General features: G+C 60.9%; 1 protein-coding gene across 1 annotated transcript in view; it reads right to left on the reverse strand.

The window, feature by feature from the left end:
- Positions 1-1,813: 1,813 nt before the first annotated feature.
- LOC132814642 (microtubule-actin cross-linking factor 1, isoforms 6/7-like) overlaps positions 1,814-21,012 on the reverse strand; it is a 29,911-nt gene continuing 10,712 nt past the window's right edge. The window contains exons 2-11 of the mRNA XM_060823552.1: positions 20,798-20,939; positions 19,271-19,353; positions 18,759-18,914; positions 15,641-15,832; positions 14,018-14,209; positions 10,602-10,793; positions 9,481-9,672; positions 7,634-7,825; positions 4,807-5,058; positions 1,814-3,712 (exon numbers count right to left, since the gene is read on the reverse strand). Coding sequence (XP_060679535.1) covers positions 3,654-3,712; positions 4,807-5,058; positions 7,634-7,825; positions 9,481-9,672; positions 10,602-10,793; positions 14,018-14,209; positions 15,641-15,832; positions 18,759-18,914; positions 19,271-19,353; positions 20,798-20,939 — 1,652 coding nt within the window. The 3' untranslated portion in view covers positions 1,814-3,653. The remainder of the gene's footprint in view (positions 3,713-4,806; positions 5,059-7,633; positions 7,826-9,480; positions 9,673-10,601; positions 10,794-14,017; positions 14,210-15,640; positions 15,833-18,758; positions 18,915-19,270; positions 19,354-20,797; positions 20,940-21,012) is intronic.

Here is a 21,012-nt window from a genome sequence, read left to right on the forward strand (position 1 = left end):
GCAGGTTAGGGTGGATTGGCCATGCTAAATTGCCCCATAGTGCCCAGGGATGTGCAGGTTAGGGTGGATTGGCCGTGCTAAATTGTCCCATAGTGCCCAGGGATGTGCAGGTTAGGGTGAATTGATGGAGGTGATATCCGACTCTGAACATCCGGCCGCAGGATGGGAAAGCTCGGGTTGTGCCGACAGAGTGGCTGGACTCACCGTGGCCTGCTCATTTTTTGGCCGGTGTCCAGACGGCGGGAGTGGAACGGGGAAGGGGAGTCTTCACTCGTATCGGTGTAGGACCTTCCGAATTCCCTCCAGACACCTGCCCACCTGTTCCCGCCGATGCATCTATTTCAGGCTGGAATGGATGGATCCATGGAATGACAGGAACAGGGATGGAAGTGTAGCTCAGTGTCTAAGAACGTCCAGTCATCAATGGCGGCCAATGGATAGACTTCTGCTCAATGTGGGAGACCTACATGGGGCGCCGTTTAGCTGTGGCACACTCAGTGCACCGACTCAGCCAGCCATTCCATCAGGACAGTTCTGACAAAGAGGGATATCGTCCCAGTCTGTCTCTATCTCACTCTCTCCACCGAGTTGTGGGTTGGAGATGACCACTTGGTGACCATTCAGGGAAGAGCTGACCCGTTTTCCCATCCTGCCTCTCGGTGTACCCCATGATGCTCTTCACCCATCCCCAACCCCCTCCGTCTCCCATCCTGAGAGTTACCCCATTCCAGACAAACCCAACACACTGCCCCTCACCTTGGCCAGCTCACTCTGTGATGTGAGAGGCGGGTGTTGTACACGGAGGGTGGGATGAGGAGGGGGCGGTGTGTACACAGCAGCAGCAACATTTAAAAGGCACCTTGACCCCAGAGAGGAAACAGCCAGGACTCCGAGGGATACAGGCAGCAGTGACGGCTGCTAACTCCGAGAGGAAACACACAGGGAAAACACACACCGCCGCCCCCCCGTCTATTTCCACATACCCCCGTCTATTTCCACAACCCCCCCGTCTATTTCCACATCCCCCCCTGTCTATTTCCACGCCCCCTCCCATCTATTTCCACTCTACCTGAGACACACACAGACACCCAGATACCAACACAGAGACACACACACACACACAGACAGACAGACACACACACACACACACACACACCCACAGACACCAACACAGACACACAGACACATACTGGCACACAGAGACACTCACACACAGACCCACACACACATACTGACACACAGAGACACACACAGACACCAACACAGACACAGAGACACACACACACCCAGACACACACATACACAACACACACACACAGACACACACATGCACACACAGACACCCACAGAGACACACACACACACCCAGACACACACATGCACACACACACGCAGACACACACACACACACAGACACAGACACACACACACTGACACACACACAGACACACACAGTTCCTGAAGAAGGGCTCATGCCCGAAACATGGATCCTCCTGTTCCTTGGATGCTGCCTGACCTGCTGCGCTTTTCCAGCCACACATTTCCAGCTCTGATCTCCAGCATCTGCAGTCCTCACTTTCTCCTGTTTCCTCTCGGGGTCAAGATGCCTTTTAAGTGTTGCTGCTGCTGTGTACACACCGCCCCCTCCTCATCCCACCCTCCATGTACAATACCCGCCTCTCACATCTCCGTTCAACCTTCCCCCTTTCACCTTTGACCCACGCCCACCCGGGGGCCCTTATCCGCATCGATGGGGGACGGGAGCCTTCGGAATCCCGTCCGGAGGAGACACCGGACGCAGAGCGACACTCGCTTTCAAACAAAACAAAACCTTTATTATAAAAATCAAGAGTGCCTGTTGTAATCGCAAAGTGCTGACAGCGCAGAACCAGACCCATCAGCCCGTCGGCCCCATGCTAGCCCCCACCTCCTTCCATCCTCCCACCCCTTTCTCCTGCAGCCACGCTCGATGGGGGTGAGGCGTTGCCACACCTCAGTCGGGACGCCAGCCGTTCAGGGTGGTGGTGATGTTCTTGTTGTTGTTGCTGGGGTGGGGGTGGGGGCTGGAACAATATAAGGAGAAGGTTTAACAACCCCCCCCCTGCCCCACCGAACACCCAGAACGGGGTGAAATGGATACTCCGGCTTGGTGGGGAGGCGCTGGTGCAGTGAGCCAGCAAGGCACTATTGGTTCCAAGGAGCTTCGGGGACGTATCCGGCACAATGCCAATGCAACTGAGGCGCGCCGGTTCCTCCCACTCCCTGGCAGGTTGGAAGACACAGGAGTAGGCCAATCGGCCCATCCCACGTGGCTGACCCATCTCTCCCCGCTCCCCCTCCATTCTCCCGTCCTCCCTGAGCTTCAATGCCGTTCCCCCATCTCCCCCCGCCATGAGCTCATTCTGAGGCACCTGAGGATGAGGCCTGAACCGTTCAGGAGAGACGTCTGGGGGCAGCTCTCCCCTTGGCCGGGGGTGAGGGGTGGGGTCACTACATACACACACACAGACATACTGACACACACACAGACACCCAGACATACACACACACACAGACACCAACACAGTTACCAACACAGACACCAACACAGACACACACACACATACTGACACACAGAGAGACACACACCCACACCCACACACAGAGACACCAACACAGACACACAGACACCCACAGAGACACACTCACACACCCAGACACAGACACACATACCCAGACACACACACAGAAACACACACAGACACGCAGACACACACACACTCACACTGACACACACAGAGACACACACCCAGACACACACACACACACTCACACTGACACACACACACACTCACACTGACACACACACACACAGAGACACACACACACAGAGACACACACACAGACACACCCACACACACACCCACACACACAGACAAACACACACAGACACACACACTCTGACACACACACCCACACAGAGAGAGGTGGGAGGGGTTTGGACAGAGGTTCATTAATTTTAAATCAAAGGTGGAGATATTTTCCGGGAGTGAGAGGATTAATGGACCTGGGCCCATGGCAGGTCTGAGGGGGGGGGTAGGCCGCAGGTAAGGCCTGGGCTGCTGGAACAGGCCTAAAGGGCTGGGGTGCGGCCTAGACCGTGCTCCTGTGTCACCCCCAACAATGCCCCCCCGCACCCCCCCACCATTGCCGACATTGGACGGCCAGCCCATAGACGGTCAGCTTCTGGCTGCTCCGCTACAGAGGCATCGCCTTCCCCATCAGACAGCCACCACCATCCCCACCGCTGCGGAGTGATGGTGGTCCCCAGGATTGGAACAATGGGGCAAGGAGCTGGGAGGCAAGCAAGGCCAAGTTGCATTGACGTAGCACCTCTCTCCCTCGGAGCACCTCGGGCCAACATCTGACGGATATCTGGAAGATCCGGGCGGACAGGTGGACGCTCCTCCAGAGGGAGCCTGGAGACAGGGGTGGAGGGGGCTGGAGGGGGTGACAGAGATAGGGAGGGGGGGTGGAAAGGCCATGGGGGGGGTAACACGGACACTGAGGAGTGTAGGGGCTGGAGGAGGATACAGGGATAGAGAGAGGGGCAGGGTTAGTAAAGGAACTGGCGTATATGTGAAGGGGAGTGTCAGGAAGGAGAGTGAGAGCAGCTACAGAGCATCGTGCAATCCTTCAACGTCTTCCCCCATCGTCAGCTTGTACCGGGGATCTGAGAGAGAGAGAGAGAGGGGGGGGGGGGGTGGGAGAGAGGGAAGGGGGTGGGAGAGAGAGTGAGAGGGAGAGAGAGAGGGGGGAGAGAAAGGAGGGGAGGGAGAGGGGGGAGGGAGAGAGAGAGGGGGGGAGGGAGAGAGAGTGAAAGGGAGAGAGGGGGGGAGGGAGAGAGGGGGGAGAGAGAGAGAGAGGGGGGGGAGGGAGAGAGAGAGAGGGGAGGGAGAGAGAGGGGGGGAGGGAGAGAGAGAGGGGGGGGAGGGAGAGGGGGGAGGGAGAGAGAGAGGGGATGGAGAGAGAGCGAGAGAGAGGGTAGGGGGAGAGAGAGAGGGGGGAGGGAAAGAGAGAGAGAGGGGAGGGAGAGGGGGGGAGGGAGAGAGAGGGGGGAGAGAGAGAGAGAGGGGGGATGGAGAGAGAGCGAGAGAGAGGGGAGGGAGAGAGAAAGAGAGAGAGGGTGGGGAGGGAAAGAGAGAGGGGGGAGAGAGAGGGGGAGGGAGCGAGAGAGTGAGAGAGAGAGGGGGGGCGGAGGGAGGGAGAGTGAGAGAGATGTTGAGTACAATATGCTGTATGATTCACTCTGTCTGACCCATGCCCCCCCCCTAGTATTTATGACCCTGTCCCTTGTTGCCCCCTGGGGAAAGTGGGGGGGGGGGGGGGGAGCTGCTGCAGTCCCGGGTGGGAGAGGGACACCGCACCCCCTCCCCCACCCCCACCCCCACAGAGACACAGACCAAGGGAGGGAGAGGGGGGGTTACACCAGGCTCCTGTCTCACCAGGCGCCGCCTCCCACAGTTCAGCAGCCAGCTGATGGCCGGGGCGTGGGGGGGTGGGGACGGGGGAGGGTACCTGAACTTAATACACCACCCCCCTCACCCCCACACCCCAATCCGCCCATCCACCCTGCGTCACCTAGGGAACGGCTGGTCAGCAGTGGGAGGCCTTGTGAGAGTCTGGCTGGGGCGAATGTGCGGTGGGGCTGGGGGAGGGGGATGGGGGAGTGGGGGTCGATTCGGAAGACCGGGGTAGATCCCGCCACCCCCCTCACTAAACCCACCCACCCACCCCCACACCCCTCCCCTCCCCTCACAATCTCACCGTTTCGCGGGCGCCTCTTGCACAACAGGTAGGCGATGACAGACACCAGCACCAAGACGATGGGCAGAAGGGCCAGCAGTGCCACCTCGCTCCTTCCAAGCTCCTTCTTCCTCGCCCTCTTGGGGCCCACTCGCCCGCTCGATTCCACCGTCTCCTCGACCACCCGGGGATCGGACCCTCCCTTCGCCGGCGCCATTCCCGGGGGGCTACCCGTGGAAGTGGGCGGGACCTCCGGCCAGGTGACCTCTGACCCTGCGATGGAGGAAGCGAGAACGTTAAGGGTGGGTGGAGGGTGGAGACAGAGGGAGATGAAACCTCTCGTCAGAAAATACACCCTCCCCCCCCGGAACCCACCACTCCCCCTGCCCATGTCTACCACCCCCCCGCTCCCCCCCCCCCCCCCACAGATCGTTACCCATGTCCCTCCAAGATCCCGAGGGGGGAGGGGGTGTTGGGGGACATGGGGTAGAAGGTTCCTTGGCATAAAGACCAATGGTTTACCAATCCAATCACTCAGTTGGCTCTTCATCGGAAACAGTAAAGTGGTCCCTAAGGTATGAAGCAGGCACAACCGAGGCCTACGTTTTCAGGCAGTGTCTGACACAAGCAGGCCCGAGGCCTCCATTTGCAGGCAGAGTCTGAAGCAGGCAGGCCCGAGGCCTACATTTTCAGGCAGAATCGAGGCCTACATTTTCAGGCAGTGTCTGAAGCACGCAGACCCGAGGCCTACATTTTCAGGCAGACCCGAGGCCTACGTTTTCAGCCAGAGTCTGAAGCAGGCAGGCCTGAGGCCTACATTTTCAGGCAGACCGAGGCCTACATTTTCAGGCAGAATCGAGGCTTACATTTTCAGGCAGTGTCTGAAGCAAGCAGACCCGAGGCCTACATTTTCAGGCAGACCGAGGCCTACATTTTCAGGCAAGAGTTTTGAAGCTTGGGGGTGTATGTTTAGTCCTCTTGCACGGGACTCCTGCCTCAAGCGATTTAATGATTGGGATCGAGAGGGGGGTGATGGGTGGGAGCTCTTGTAGTTCCCCACTTGGGCCTGTTAACCCGGTCCAACCAGGGAGCCCCGGCTGACAGGATTCTTGGAGGTTTTATCCGCTCCTCGAGGGAGCTGGGTCAAGAACTCTCCCTGTCTCCTAAACGTGGAAGTCAAGGCCGACGGGAGACCAGCCTCATCCGAGCAACTCCTTTCTGCCGTTCTCACTAGTAACCTCCACCATCGGGAGAAATCTAGGCCCCGCCGCCCCCCTCTAGGCCTGAATCTCAGCCACTTCGGAGCTCAGCGGGAAGTAATTCGGGGGATGGGGAATTTCCCAAAGATGGAAATCTGTTGGACGTGTACCCAGATTTCCAACACTCCCCAGTTTCCGTATTGGCTCGATTGTTCTCAGTGGGAGGGGGGAGTTTTGTTGGCGTCCAAAAAAAAATCCCTCCCATTTCCCCGTTAAAGGCAGTAACGTTGTAATATCACGGCGCGATCCAAAGGCCCAGTCTGTTTCTCCAGGAACATTCCGGTCAAACCCAATCCCGGTCACTCATTTGAGACGTGACTTGGGGGTGAGCCGAGGGGGCCGGAATCGAGAGGGGGGTCCAGAGTGAGGTGGGGGGGAGGGGAAGGTGTGGGGGAAGAGACGGTGACCATAGCAACGATCAGCAATTTGGTCACTAATACCCCATCAGGGCTGGGGGGGGGGGGAGAGCTGCCATCTTTATCTGCCCACCCAAGGCCTACACTTGACTCCAGACCCCCCCCGCAATGTGGTTGACTCATTGGGCGATTAGGGACAATATAACCAGAATCCTGGCCTTGCCCGGTAACGGCCAGAATCCCACGAGGAATTAACTTTGACAGTGCCCCTCGGCAGAACAATCGCAGCATTTATCGCCCCCTTTCCTAATTGCGCCCCCCCTTCCCCCCAGCCCTGAGAAAGTGGGGATGAGTTGCCTCCCTGAGGCCTCCCATGTGCTGGAGGGACACTCAGACATGACCGAGCAGCAAGGGATGCTGGGAACATTAGCCAAGTAAAGCCCACACACCCACACAGCACCCATTAGGGAGGGAGCTCCAGGATTCTGACCCAGAGACACTGACGGAACGGCCGATGTATTTCCAAGTCGGGACGGTGAGTGGAGGGGAATGTGGGTGGGGGCGAAGGGGGTTGTTCCCGTGTATCTGCTGCCCCTTGTCCCTCTGCCTGGAGGTGGCCATGGGTATGGAAGGTGCTGCCTGAGGTCCTTGGGTGAGTTGCACCTTGTAGATGGTACACACTGCCGCGACTGAGGGTCGGTGGGGGAGGGAGGGGATGTTGGTGAGAGGGGGGGTTTGGGGCTGTGAGGTGGGGGAGGGAGGGGATGTTTGTGTGGGGGGGGGTTGGAGGTGAGGGGGAGTGGGGTGTTGAGGGAGAGCGGAGGCTGCGATGATGGGGAAAGGTCAAAGTGGAGACATTGGCCAGTTTGGGGGTGGGGGGGAGACTCGAAACTGCCATATGGAGGGGGAGAGTCTGGGGGAAGGGGAGGGGCTGGGGAGGGGGAGGGGCTGGTGAAGGGGAGGGGCTGGGATAGGGAGGGTCGGGAAAGGGGAGGAACTGGGGAGCCCCGCCCTCTGTGTGCCCATTGGGTGCCCCGCCCTCTGTGTGCCCAGTGGAAGCCCCGCCCTCTGTGTGCCCATTGGGAGCCCCACCCTCTGTGTGCCCAGTGGAAGCCCCGCCCTCTGTGTGCCCAGTGGAAGCCCCGCCCTCTGTGTGCCCATTGGTAGCCCCACCCTCTGTGTGCCCAGTGGAAGCCCCGCCCTCTGTGTGCCCATTGGGTGCCCATGCCTTACCATGTCGATCAGCCGACTCCCCGGGGATGGACCGGGTGGGGGTGGGGACACTAGAGCCCAGCTCCAACGTCTCACTCACTCCATGGAGCGCCCCCTGCAGGCTCGGAGGGTCAGTGCCCACTGCTGCCTCAGACCCTGGGAGAGCAGACTCTTCGACTGGGTGAGGAATCGCTGAGGTCTCACTGCTGCCTGCTGTGTGGGGGAGGGGGGGGAGAGAGGAGAGGGGGGTCAGTGTGGGGGCTCAGGGGGAGAGCATTAGGACCCAGGATCCTGTCAGAGTGTCCCCACACCCTCCCCCACCCCCCCAACCTCCCCTTTCCCACCAACATCAGCTGCATTTATATAGCGCTGGGCACAGTCCTCCCCAGACAGACGTCGCTCAGCAGCCCCTGAAGCATTTTGGGAAGTGGCTGTCCTGTCAGCCACACAGCACCCTTGGCAAGCACAGCAAGATCCCACAAGAGCAGGTCAGAGGCTGGGAATCCAGCAGCAAGTCACTCCCCTCCTGACCCCCCCGAAGCCTATCCCACCATCAACAAGGTATAAGTCAGGAGGGTGAGGGGTGAGGGGGTGGGGAGAAGGGGTGTGATGGGGGAGGTGGGTGAGGGTGAGTGAGGGGTGGGGGTGGTGAGGAGGGTGTGAGGGTGAACGGAGGCTGCGATGATGGGGAATGGTCAAAGTGAAGACATTGACCAGTGAGGGGGGAGTGGACTCGAAACTGTCATATGGAAGGGATGGGGGGATTACAAACTGTTATACAGAGGGGGAATTAGAAACTGTAATACAGTGGGGGGATTAGAAACTGTAACACAGAGGGGCGAGTGGGGAATTAGAAACTTTTACCGTGGTGGAAGGGGGATTAGAAACTGTTAAACAGAGGGGAGGGGGTATTAGAAACTGTTATACAGTGGGGAAGGGGGATTAGAAACGATAATATAGAGGGGAGAGGGGAATTAGAAACCACTATACAGAGGGGAGGGGGATTAGAAACTGTTATACAGTGGGGAAGGGGGATTAGAAACTGTTATACATTGGGGAAGGGGGATTAGAAACTGTTATGTAGAAGGGGATGGGGATTAGAAACTGTTATACATTGGGGAAGGGGGATTAGAAACTGTTATGTAGAAGGGGATAGGGGATTAGAAACTGTTATACAGTGGGGAAGGGGAGATTAGAAACCACTATACAGATGGAAAAGGGGAATTAGAAACTGTTATACAGAGGGGAGGGGGATTAGACACTGCTATGCAGAATGGGGTATTAGAAACTTATGCAGAGGGGGAGGGGGATTAGAAATGGTTATGTGAAAGGGGATGGGGCATTAGAAACTGTAATACAGAGGGGGGAGGCAGGGAATTCGAAACCACTATACAGAGGTGGAGGGGGATTAGAAACTGTAATACACAGGGGAGGGGTAATAGAAACGGTTATACAGAGATGGGGGGGATTAGAAACTATTATGGATATGGTAGGGACTGGTGAGGGGGAGGGTCTGGGGAGGGGGAGGGGGAAAGGGGCTGGGGAGGGGGAGGGGCTGGGGAAGAGGAGGGGCTGGGGAAGGGGAGGGGAGGGGCTGGGGAAGGGGAGGGGCTGGGGGAGGGTCTGGGGAAGAGGAGGGGCTGGGGAAGGGGAGGGGCTGTGGGGAGGGGCTGGGGAAGGGGAGGGTCTGGTGAGGGGGAGGTGCTGGGGAAGGGGGAGGGGGAGGGGCAGGGGGAGGGGAGGTGCTGTTGAGGGGGAGGGGCTGGGATGGGAGGGTCGGGGGAAGGGGAGGAGCTGGGAAGCCCCACCCTCTGTGTGCCCAGTGGAAGCCCCGCCCTCTGTGTGCCCATTGGGTGCCCATGCCTTACCATGTCGATCAGCCGACTCCCCGGGGATGGACCGGGTGGGGGTGGGGACACTAGACCCCAGCTCCAACGTCTCACTCACTCCATGGAGCGCCCCCTGCAGGCTCGGAGGGTCAGTGCCCACTGCTGCCTCAGACCCTGGGAGAGCAGACTCTTCGACTGGGTGAGGAATCGCTGAGGTCTCACTGCTGCCTGCTGTGTGGGGGAGGGGGGGGAGAGAGGAGAGGGGGTCAGTGCGGGGGCTCAGGGGGAGAGTATTAGGACCCAGGATCCTGTCAGAGTGTCCCCACTCCCTCCCCCACCCCCCCAACCTCCCCTTTCCCACCAACATCAGCTGCATTTATATAGCGCTGGGCACAGCCCTCCCCAGACAGACGTCGCTCAGCAGCCCCTGAAGCATTTTGGGAAGTGGCTGTCCTGTCAGCCACACAGCACCCTTGGCAAGCACAGCAAGATCCCACAAGAGCAGGTCAGAGGCTGGGAATCCAGCAGCAAGTCACTCCCCTCCTGACCCCCCCGAAGCCTATCCCACCATCAACAAGGTACAAGTCAGGAGGGTGAGGGGTGAGGGGGTGGGGAGAGTGGGTGTGATGGGGGAGGTGGGTGAGGGTGAGCGAGGGGAGGGGGGTGGTGAGGAGGGTGTGAGGGTGAACGGAGGCTGCGATGATGGGGAATGGTCAAAGTGAAGACATTGACCAGTGAGGGGGGAGTGGACTCGAAACTGTCATATGGAAGGGATGGGGGGATTAGAAACTGTTATACAGAGGGGGAAGGGGGATTAGAAACTGTTATACAGTGGGGGGGATTAGAAGCTGTAATACAGAGGGGCAAGTGGGGAATTAGAAACTTTTACCGTGGTGGAAGGGGGATTAGAAACTGTTATACAGTGGGGAAGTGGGATTAGAAACTATAATGGAGAGGGGAATTAGAAACAGTTATACAGAGGGGAAGGGGGATTAGAAACTGTTATGTAGAAGGGGATATGGGATGAGAAACTGTTATACAGTGGGGAAAGGGAGATTAGAAACCGCTTTACAGACAGGGGAGGGGCTGGGGAGCCCCGCCCTCTGTATGCCCAGTGGAAGCCCCGCCCTCTGTGTGCCCATTGGGAGCCCATGCCTTACCATGTCGATCAGCCGACTCCCCGGGGATGGACCGGGTGGGGGTGGGGACACTAGACCCCAGCTCCAACGTCTCACTCACTCCATGGAGCGCCCCCTGCAGGCTCGGAGGGTCAGTGCCCGCTGCTGCCTCAGACCCTGGGAGAGCAGACTCTTCGACTGGGTGAGGAATCGCTGAGGTCTCACTGCTGCCTGCTGTGTGGGGGGGGGGGGGGAGAGAGGAGAGGGGGTCAGTGCGGGGGCTCAGGGGGAGAGTATTAGGACCCAGGATCCTGTCAGAGTGCCCCCTCACCCTCACACACACCCTCACCCTCCCCCTCCCCTCCCCTTCCCCACCAACATCAGCTGCATTTATATAGCGCTGGGCACAGCCCTCCCCAGACAGACGTCGCTCAGCAGCCCCTGAAGCATTTTGGGAAGTGGCTGTCCTGTCAGCCACACAGCACCCTTGGCAAGCACAGCAAGATCCCACAAGAGCAGGTCAGAGGCTGGGAATCCAGCAGCAAGTCACTCCCCTCCTGTCTCCCCGAAGCCTATCCCCCCATCAACAAGGTACAAGTCAGGAGGGTGAGGGGGGAGGGGGTGGGGAGAGGGGGTGTGACGGGGGAGGTGGGTGAGGGTGAGTGAGGGGAGGGGGTGGTGAGGAGGTGGGTGAGGGTGAACGGAGGCTGCGATGATGGGGAATGGTCAAAGTGAAGACATTGACCAGTGAGGGGGGAGTGGACTCGAAACTGTCATATGGAAGGGATGGGGGGATTAGAAACTGTAATACAGAGGGGGATTAGAAACTGTAATTCAGAGGGGGGATTAGAAACTGTAACACAGAGGGGAAAGAGGGATTAGAAATTGTTATACAGTGGGGGAAGGGGGATTAGAAACTGTTATACAGAGGGGGATTAGAAACTGTAATTCAGAGGGGCGAGTGGGGAATTAGAAACTTTTACAGTTGGTGAAGGGGGATTAGAAACTGTTATACAGAGGGGAGGGGTGAATTAGAAACCGTTATACAGAGGGGAGGGGGATTAGAAACTGTTATACAGTGGGGAAAGGGATTAGAAACTGTTATGCAGGGGGGATTAGAAACTGTTATGTAGAAGGGGATAGGGGATTAGAAACTGTTATACAGTGGGGAAGGGGATTAGAAACCACTATACAGATGGGAAAGGGGAATTAGAAACTGTTATACAGAGGGGAGGGGGATTAGACACTGCTATGCAGAATGGGGTATTAGAAACTTATGCAGAGGGGGAGGAGGATTAGAAATGGTTATGTGAAAGGGGATGGGGCATTAGAAACTGTTACACAGTGGGGAAGGGGGATTAGAAACTGTAATACAGAGCGGGGGGGAATTTGAAACCACTACATAGAGGTGGAGGGGGATTAGAAACTGTAATATAGAGGGGAGGGGTATTAGAAACGGTTATACAGAGATGGGGGGAATTAGAAACTGTTATGCGGAAGGGTAGGGACTGGTGAGGGGAAGGGGCTGGGGAGGGGGAGGGGCTTGTGAAGGGGAGGGTCTTGGGAAGAGGAGGGGCTGGGAAGGGGAGGGTCTGGTGAACGGCAGAGTCTGGGGAAGGGGGAGGGGCTGGTGAAGGGCAGGGGCTGGGGAGCCCCGCTCTCTATGCCCAGTGGAAGCCCCGCCCTCTGTGTACCCATTGGGTGCCCCGCCCTCTGTGTGCCCATTGGGAGCCCCGCCCTCTGTGTACCCATTGGGTGCCCCGCCCTCTGTGTACCCATTAGAAGCCCCGCCCTCTGTGTGCCCATTCGGAGCCCCGCCCTCTGTGTACCCAGTGGGAGCCCCGCCCTCTGTGTGCCCATTGGGAGCCCCGCCCTCTGTGTACCCAGTGGGAGCCCCGCCCTCTGTGTGCCCATTCGGAGCCCCGCCCTCTGTGTGCCCATTGGGTGCCCCGCCCTCTGTGTGCCCATTGGGTGCCCCGCCCTCTGTGTACCCAGTGGGAGCCCCGCCCTCTGTGTGCCCATTGGGTGCCCCGCCCTCTGTGTGCCCATTGGTAGCCCCACCCTCTGTGTGCCCATTGGGTGCCCCGCCCTCTGTGCGCCCATTGGGAGCCCCGCCCTCTGTGTACCCAGTGGGAGCCCCGCCCTCTGTGTGCCCATTCGGAGCCCCGCCCTCTGTGTGCCCATTGGGTGCCCCGCCCTCTTTGTGCCCAGTGGGAGCCCCGCCCTCTGTGTGCCCATTGGGTGCCCCGCCCTCTGTGTGCCCATTGGGAGCCCCGCCCTCTGTGTGCCCATTTGGTGCCCCGCCCTCTGTGTGCCCATTGGAAGCCCCGCCCTCTGTGTGCCCATTGGAAGCCCCGCCCTCTTTGTGCCCAGTGGGAGCCCCGCCCTATGTGTGCCCAGTGGGAGCCCCGCCCTCTGTGTGCCCAGTGGGGGCCCCGCCCTCGGTGTGCCCATTGGTAGCCCCACCCTCTGTGTGCCCAGTGGGAGCCCCGCCCTCTGTGTACCCATTGGGAGCCCCGCCCTCTGTGTGCCCAGTGGAAGCCCCGCCCCCGTGTGCCCTTTGGGTGCCCCGCCCGCTGTGTACCCATTGGTAACCCCGCCCTCTGTGTGCCCATTGGAAGCCCCGCCCTCTTTGTGCCCATTGGGAGCTCCGCCCTCTGTGTGCCCAGTGGGAGCCCCGCCCTCTGTGTACCCATTGGTAACCCCGCCCTCTGTGTGCCCATTGGAAGCCCCGCCCTCTTTGTGCCCAGTGGGAGCCCCGCCCTGTGTGCCCATTGGTAGCCCCACCCTCTGTGTGCCCATTGGTAGCCCCACCCTCTGTGTGCCCAGTGGGAGCCCCGCCCTCTGTGTGCCCAGTGGGAGCCCCGCCCTCTGTGTGCCCAGTGGGAGCCCCGCCCTGTGTGCCCATTGGTAGCCCCACCCTCTGTGTGCCCATTGGTAGCCCCACCCTCTGTGTGCCCAGTGGGAGCCCCGCCCTCTGTGTGCCCATTGGAAGCCCCGCCCTCTTTGTGCCCAGTGGGAGCCCCGCCCTGTGTGCCCATTGGTAGCCCCACCCTCTGTGTGCCCATTGGTAGCCCCACCCTCTGTGTGCCCAGTGGGAGCCCCGCCCTCTGTGTGCCCAGTGGGAGCCCCGCCCTCTGTGTGCCCAGTGGGAGCCCCGCCCTCTGTGTACCCAGTGGGAGCCCCGCCCTCTGTGTGCCCAGTGGGAGCCCCGCCCTGTGTGCCCATTGGTAGCCCCACCCTCTGTGTGCCCAGTGGGAGCCCCGCCCTCTGTGTACCCATTGGGAGCCCCGCCCTCTGTGTGCCCAGTGGAAGCCCCGCCCCCGTGTGCCCATTGGGTGCCCCGCCCCCGTGTGCCCAGTGGAAGCCCCGCCCCGTGTGCCCATTGGGTGCCCCGCCCGCTGTGTGCCCATTGGGTGCCCCGCCCTCTGTGTGCCCATTGGGAGCCCATGCCTTACCATGTCGATCAGCCGACTCCCCGGGGATGGACCGGGTGGGGGTGGGGACACTAGACCCCAGCTCCAACGTCTCACTCACTCCATGGAGCGCCCCCTGCAGGCTCGGAGGGTCAGTGTCCGCTGCTGCCTCAGACCCTGGGAGAGCAGACTCTTCGACTGGGTGAGGAATCGCTGAGGTCTCACTGCTGCCTGCTGTGTGGGGGAGGGGGGGGAGAGAGGAGAGGGGGGGTCAGTGTGGGGGCTCAGGGGGAGAGCATTAGGACCCAGGATCCTGTCAGAGTGTCCCCACACCCTCCCCCACCCCCCCAACCTCCCCTTTCCCACCAACATCAGCTGCATTTATATAGCGCTGGGCACAGCCCTCCCCAGACAGACGTCGCTCAGCAGCCCCTGAAGCATTTTGGGAAGTGGCTGTCCTGTCAGTCACACAGCACCCTTGGCAAGCACAGCAAGATCCCACAAGAGCAGGTCAGAGGTTGGGAATCCAGCAGCAAGTCACTCCCCTCCTGACCCCCCCGAAGCCTATCCCACCATCAACAAGGTACAAGTCAGGAGGGTGAGGGGTGAGGGGGTGGGGAGAGTGGGTGTGATGGGGGAGGTGGGTGAGGGTGAGCGAGGGGAGGGGGTGGTGAGGAGGGTGTGAGGGTGAACGGAGGCTGCGATGATGGGGAATGGTCAAAGTGAAGACATTGACCAGTGAGGGGGGAGTGGACTCGAAACTGTCATATGGAAGGGATGGGGGGATTAGAAACTGTTATACAGTGGGGGAAGGGGGATTAGAAACTGTTATACAGTGGGGGGGATTAGAAGCTGTAACACAGAGGGGCGAGTGGGGAATTAGAAACTTTTACCGTGGTGGAAGGGGGATTAGTAACTGTTATACAGTGGGGAAAGGGGGAATTAGAAACCACTATACAGTGGTGGAGGGGGATTAGAAACTGTTATACAGAGGGGAAGGGGGATTAGAAACTATAATGGAGAGGGGAATTAGAAAGTTATACAGTGGGGAGGGGGGAATTAGAAACCACTATACAGAGGTAGAGGGGGATTAGAAACTGTTATACAGAGGGGAAGGGGGATTAGAAACTGTTATGTAGAAGGGGATATGGGATGAGAAACTGTTATACAGTGGGGAAAGGGAGATTAGAAACCGCTTTACAGACAAGGGAGGGGCTGGGGAGCCCCGCCCTCTGTGCCCATTGGGAGCCCCGCCCTCTGTGTGCCCATTGGGAGCCCCACCCTCTGTGTGCCCATTGGGAGCTCCGCCCTCTGTGTGCCCATTGGGAGCTCCGCCCTCTGTGTGCCCATTGGTAGCCCCGCCCTCTGTGTGCCCATTGGGAGCCCCGCCCTCTGTGTGCCCATTGGGAGCCCCGCCCTCTGTGTGCCCAGTGGAAGCCCCGCCCTCTGTGTGCCCATTGGGAGCCCCGCCCTCTGTGTGCCCATTGGGAGCCCCGCCCTCTGTGTGCCCAGTGGAAGCCCCGCCCTCTGTGTGCCCATTGGGAGCCCCGCCCTCTGTGTGCCCAGTGGAAGCCCCGCCCTCTGTGTGCCCATTGGGTGCCCCGCCCTCTGTGTGCACAGTGGGATCCCCGCCCTCTGTGTGCCCATTGGGAGCCCATGCCTTACCATGTCGATCAGCCGACTCCCCGGGGATGGACCGGGTGGGGGTGGGGACACTAGAGCCCAGCTCCAACGTCTCACTCACTCCATGGAGCGCCCCCTGCAGGCTCGGAGGGTCAGTGCCCACTGCTGCCTCAGACCCTGGGAGAGCAGACTCTTCGACTGGGTGAGGAATCGCTGAGGTCTCACTGCTGCCTGCTGTGTGGGGGGGGGGGGGAGAGAGGAGAGGGGGGGTCAGTGCGGGGGCTCAGGGGGAGAGCATTAGGACCCAGGATCCTGTCAGAGTGTCCCCTCACCCTCACCCTCACCCTCACCCTCCCCTCCCAACTAATACCAAGGGGTATTAGAAACTGCTGCAATGGGTGGGATTTGAAACTGTTACAGAAGGGTAGGGGAATTAGAAACTGTCATTAAGAGGGGGGATTAGAAACTGCAATACAGAGATGGAGGGGGATTAAAAACTTATATCGAGGGAAAGGGGGATTAGAAACTGTTGTAAAGAGGGATGATTAAAAACTGTTATACAGAGATGGAGGGGGGATTAGAAACTGTTATGAGGAGGGGAGGGGGAGGGGATAGGTGTAGGAGGGGGTAGAGAGAGGTGAGGGAGGGGGAGCGAGAGGAGAGAGAGGGGGAGACAGAGGGGGGGACGAGAGAGAGGGAGACGGGGCGAGAGGGGTGAGGGAGGGGGAGAGAGAGGAAGAGAGAGGAGGGGAGGGAGGAGGGGGAAGGAGAGGGAGAGGGTGATGAGAGAGAGGGCGAGAGGGGTGAGGGAGGGGGGAGAGAGAGGGAGAGAAGGGAGGGAGAGGAGGATGGAGGTGGAGAGAGAGGAGGGAGAGAGAGAGGAGGGGAAGGGAGAGGGTGAGGGAGAGGGGACAGAGAAGGGGAGGGAGAGGAGGAGGAGGGGGAGGGGGTAGGGGAGAGGGGGAGTGAGGGGAGAGAGGGGGAGCGGGGGGGAGAGAGGGGGGAGTGGGGAGGGAGAGGGGGAGAGGGGAGGTAGAGGGGGGAGTGAGGAGGGAGAGGGGAAGAGGGGAGGGAGAGGGGGGAGAGAAGGGAGGGAGAGGGGAGACAGAGGGGGAGAGCGGGTAGGGAGAGAGGGTAGGGAGAGGGAGAGAGAGAGGTGAGGGAGAGGGGAGGGAGAGGGGGAGGGAGGGGGGAGTAGGGAGGGAGAGGGGAGGGGAGGAAGGGGAGGGGGAGGGAGTGGGGAGGGAGGAGGGAGGGGGAGGGAGGGGGAGAGGGGAGGGAGGGGGGAGTGGGGAGGGAGAGTGGAGGGAGGGGGAGGGGGAGTGGGGAGGGAGAGAGGGGAGGGAGAGGGGGAGAGAGGGAGAGTGGAGGGAGGGGGGAGTGGGGAGGGAGAGAGGGGAGGGAGAGAGGGGGAGGGGGGAGAGAGAGGGAGGGAGAGAGGAGACAAAGGGGGAGAGAGGGCAGGGAGAGGGGGAGAGAGAGGACGGAGAGGGGAGGGAGGGGTGAGGTGGGGGGAAGAGAGAGGGGGAGAGAGAGGGAAGAAGAGAGAGAGAGAGAGGAGGGATGGAGAGGGGGGGAGAGAGGGTGAGAGAGAGGAGAGAGAGGTGAGGGAGAGGGGAGGGAGAGGGGGAGGGAGGGGGAGGGGGAGGAAGGGGAGGGGGAGGGAGTGGGGAGGGAGGAGGGAGGGGGGGAGAGGGGAGGGGGAGGGGGGAGGGGTGTGTTCCCCCGGAGACTGAGCTGGGTCATGGTCCAGGGAACACGTTCCGAACCCCGTCACCGACACAGTCCAACCCCCAGCTGCAATTCACAGCCATTGTCAGGGTCACCCGAAGGAAACCTGCCGTCCTCACCCTCCACGTGACTCCAGACCCACAGCCCAATGTGGGGGACTGTTAACTGCCCCTCCTGGCGCAACTGGGGTAAATGCTGGGCCCGGCGAGACCCTCCCCCCCTGCCAGCCAATGACTGAGGAAAGGAAGAGAGCTAGAATGGCCAGGAAATGCCAAACGTCCTCAACCCAACCAATCCCTGTCTGCCTCCCCCCACCCCACACCCCCCACCCCCCACCCACTCACCAACCCTCCCCCATCCACACCCCCCCAACCCCCTCACTAACCCTCCCCCATCTACACCCCCCAGCCCCCTCACCACCCCTCCCCCATCTACACCCCCCAGCCCCCTCACCACCCCTCCCCCATCTACACCCCCCCACCCACTCACCAACCCTCCCCCATCTACACCCCCCACCCACTCACCACCCCTCCCCCATCCACACCCCCCAGCCCACTCACCACCCCTCCCCCATCTACACCCCCCCACCCACTCACCACCCCTCCCCCATCCACACCCCCCAGCCCACTCACCACCCCTCCCCCATCTACAACCCCCCAGCCCACTCACCAACCCACCCCATCTACACCCCCCCAGCCCACTCACCACCCCTCCCCCATCTACACCCCCAGCCCACTCACCACCCCTCCCCCATCCACACACCCCCCCATCCCACTCACCAACCCTCCCCCATCTACACCCCCAGCCCACTCACCACCCCTCCCCCATCCACACACCCCCCCATCCCACTCACCAACCCTCCCCCATCTACACCCCCATCCCACTCACCAACCCTCCCCCATCTACACCCCCCCAGCTCACTCACCACCCCTCCCCCATCCCCCCATCCCACTCACCAACCCTCCCCCATCTACACACACCCCCAGCCCACTCAACAACCCTCCCCCATCTACACCCCCAGCCCTCTCACCACCCCTCCCCCATCTACACCCCCAGCCCACTCACCAACCCTCCCCCATCTACACCCCCCCAGCTCACTCACCACCCCTCCCCCATCCCCCCATCCTACTCACCAACCCTCCCCCATCTACACACACCCCCAGCCCACTCAACAACCCTCCCCCATCTACACCCCCAGCCCTCTCACCACCCCTCCCCCATCCACACCCCCCCATCCCACTCACCAACCCTCCCCCATCTACACACACCCCCAGCCCACTCACCAACCCTCCCCCATCTACACACCCCCCCAGCCCACTCACCACCCCTCCCCCATCTACACCCCCCCCCCCAAACAACAGTCGTTAACGCCCCACCCAATGCCCAATGGGCATCCCACTGCCATTGCTATTGACCGGTAACTCCTTACCCGACATTGGTCGCCAGGGTGTGGCGTCCGGGTCCTCCTGGTTGGCCGGGGTGGTGCCCGTTCCCTGCCTGACCGGGGTCGGACCCTTGGCCTGGTACCTGGCGCCCACGTGTCCGCTTCGGTCATTCGCTTTGTCCACATTGTTCTTAGGCGCCACTGCAATGCAAACGGGGGTTGGAGTGGGGTGGGTGGGGAGTGATGGAGAAGGGTCAAACAGTCAGTGCCACATAACCCCATTCGCTATGCCCCCACCCGCGACCCAACCTCACCCACCCACACCCAGTCAATAACGTGGGACTCGCCCCGGGGCTAGCAGGGTGGACGCGGCCAGAGCGGCCTACTCCTAGCTCCCAGTTCCTCACCAGTCTGCCCACGCCCCCCGTGAGCAATTGGGGTGAAGGGATTAATGCAGGCACCCCACCCCCACCCCCAGGATGTGGGGAGGGGTTCTCTCTTTGTGAAGGTGAGCAGGGAGGGGGGAGTTAGTGAACGGACATGAGTGTGCTGCCTACCTTTGTCGATTCTCCTCATCAGCTCCTTGACCCAGGGCTTCTGAGGGTCCACACACATGTTCCCCCCTTTCTTCAGGGAGAGCCTGTGGGGGTGGAGGTGGGGGTGGGGGTGGGGAGAGAGCAGATCACAAGGTGATGATCAGTCACTGAGACACCGCCCCAGACCCCAACACAGGCTCCACCTCCATCACCCCCTCCCACCCCGTCACCAGCCACCCTCCCCATCACCCCCACTCTCCCCTGTCACCCCCTGCCTCACCCACCCTCCCCATCACCCCTCACACTCCTCCATCACCCCCTGCCTCACCCATCCTCCCCATCACCCCTCACCCTCCCCCATCACCCCCTGCCTCACCCATCCTCCCCGTCACCCCCTGCCTCACCCACCCTCCCCGTCACCCCCCTCCCCATCACCAGTCAATCCCATGCTGTCCCTGTCCTGGGGAGTGTGTGATGGGTGAGGGGAGGGGTCAGTGGTGTCTCTGTCCTGGGGAGTGTGTGATGGGTGGGGGGAGGGGGTCAGTGGTGTCCCTGTCCTGGGGAGTGTGTGATGGGTGGGGGGAGGGGGTCAGTGGTGTCCCTGTCCTGGGGAGTGTGTGATGGGGGGTGTGGGGGGGGAGGGGTCAGTGGTGTCTCTGTCCTGGGGAGTGTGTGATGGGGGGTTGGGGGGTGTGGGGGAGGGGGTCAGTGGTGTCTCTGTCCTGGGGAGTGTGTGATGGGGTGGGGGGTGTGGGTGAGGGGTCAGTGGTGTCTCTGTCCTGGGCAGTGTGTGATGGGGTGGGGGGTGTGGGGGGAGGGGTCAGTGGTGTCTCTGTCCTGGGGAGTGTGTGACGGGGGTTGGGGGAGGGGTCAGTGGTGTCTCTGTCCTGGGGAGTGTGTGATGGGGGGTGTGGGGGGGAGGGGTCAGTGGTGTCTCTGTCCTGGGGAGTGTGTGATGGGGTGGGGGGTGTGGGTGAGGGGTCAGTGGTGTCTCTGTCCTGGGGAGTGTGTGATGGGGGTTGGGGGAGGGGTCAGTGGTGTCTCTGTCCTGGGGAGTGTGTGATGGGGTGGGGGGTGTGGGGGGAGGGGTCAGTGGTGTCCTGTCCTGGGGAGTGTGTGATGGGGGGGTGTGGGGGATGTGGGGGGGAGGGGGTCAGTAGTGTCCCTGTCCTGGGGAGTGTGTGATGGGGGGTGTGGGGGGAGGGGGTCAGTAGTGTCCCTGTCCTAGGGAGTGTGTGATGGGGTGGGGGGTGTGGGGGAGGGGATCAGTGGTGTCTCTGTCCTGGGGAGTGTGTGATGGGGTGGGGGGTTTAGGGGGAGGGGTCAGTGGTGTCTCTGTCCTGGGGAGTGTGTGATGGGGGGTTGGGGGGTGTGGGGGAGGGGGTCAGTGGTGTCTCTGTCCTGGGGAGTGTGTGATGGGGTGGGAGGTGTGGGGGAGGGGGTCAGTGGTGTCCCCGTCCTGGGGAGTGTGTGATGGGGTGGGGGTGTGGGGGAGGGGGTCAGTGGTGTCGGGGTTACACTGCCTGCCCTGGGGTGGCCCATACTCACAGCACAGCTGCCTGCGAGGTCCTGCACTCCTCCACCTTGCGATAAATCCTCTGGAACCTGTTGAAGTGGCCGGGCTTCACGTCTTGCTGAGTGACACTGCGACAGCAATTCTCGAACCGAGGGTGGGACTTATCCGTCAGCGCTGTGTGTGAGTGTGAGTGAGTGTGTGTGAGAGTGTGTGAGTGTGTGTGAGTGTGTGAGAGTATATATGTGTG

The sequence above is a fragment of the Hemiscyllium ocellatum genome, unplaced genomic scaffold (assembly GCF_020745735.1).
Source record: "Hemiscyllium ocellatum isolate sHemOce1 unplaced genomic scaffold, sHemOce1.pat.X.cur. scaffold_885_pat_ctg1, whole genome shotgun sequence".
In the NCBI taxonomy this organism is placed as follows: domain Eukaryota; kingdom Metazoa; phylum Chordata; class Chondrichthyes; order Orectolobiformes; family Hemiscylliidae; genus Hemiscyllium; species Hemiscyllium ocellatum.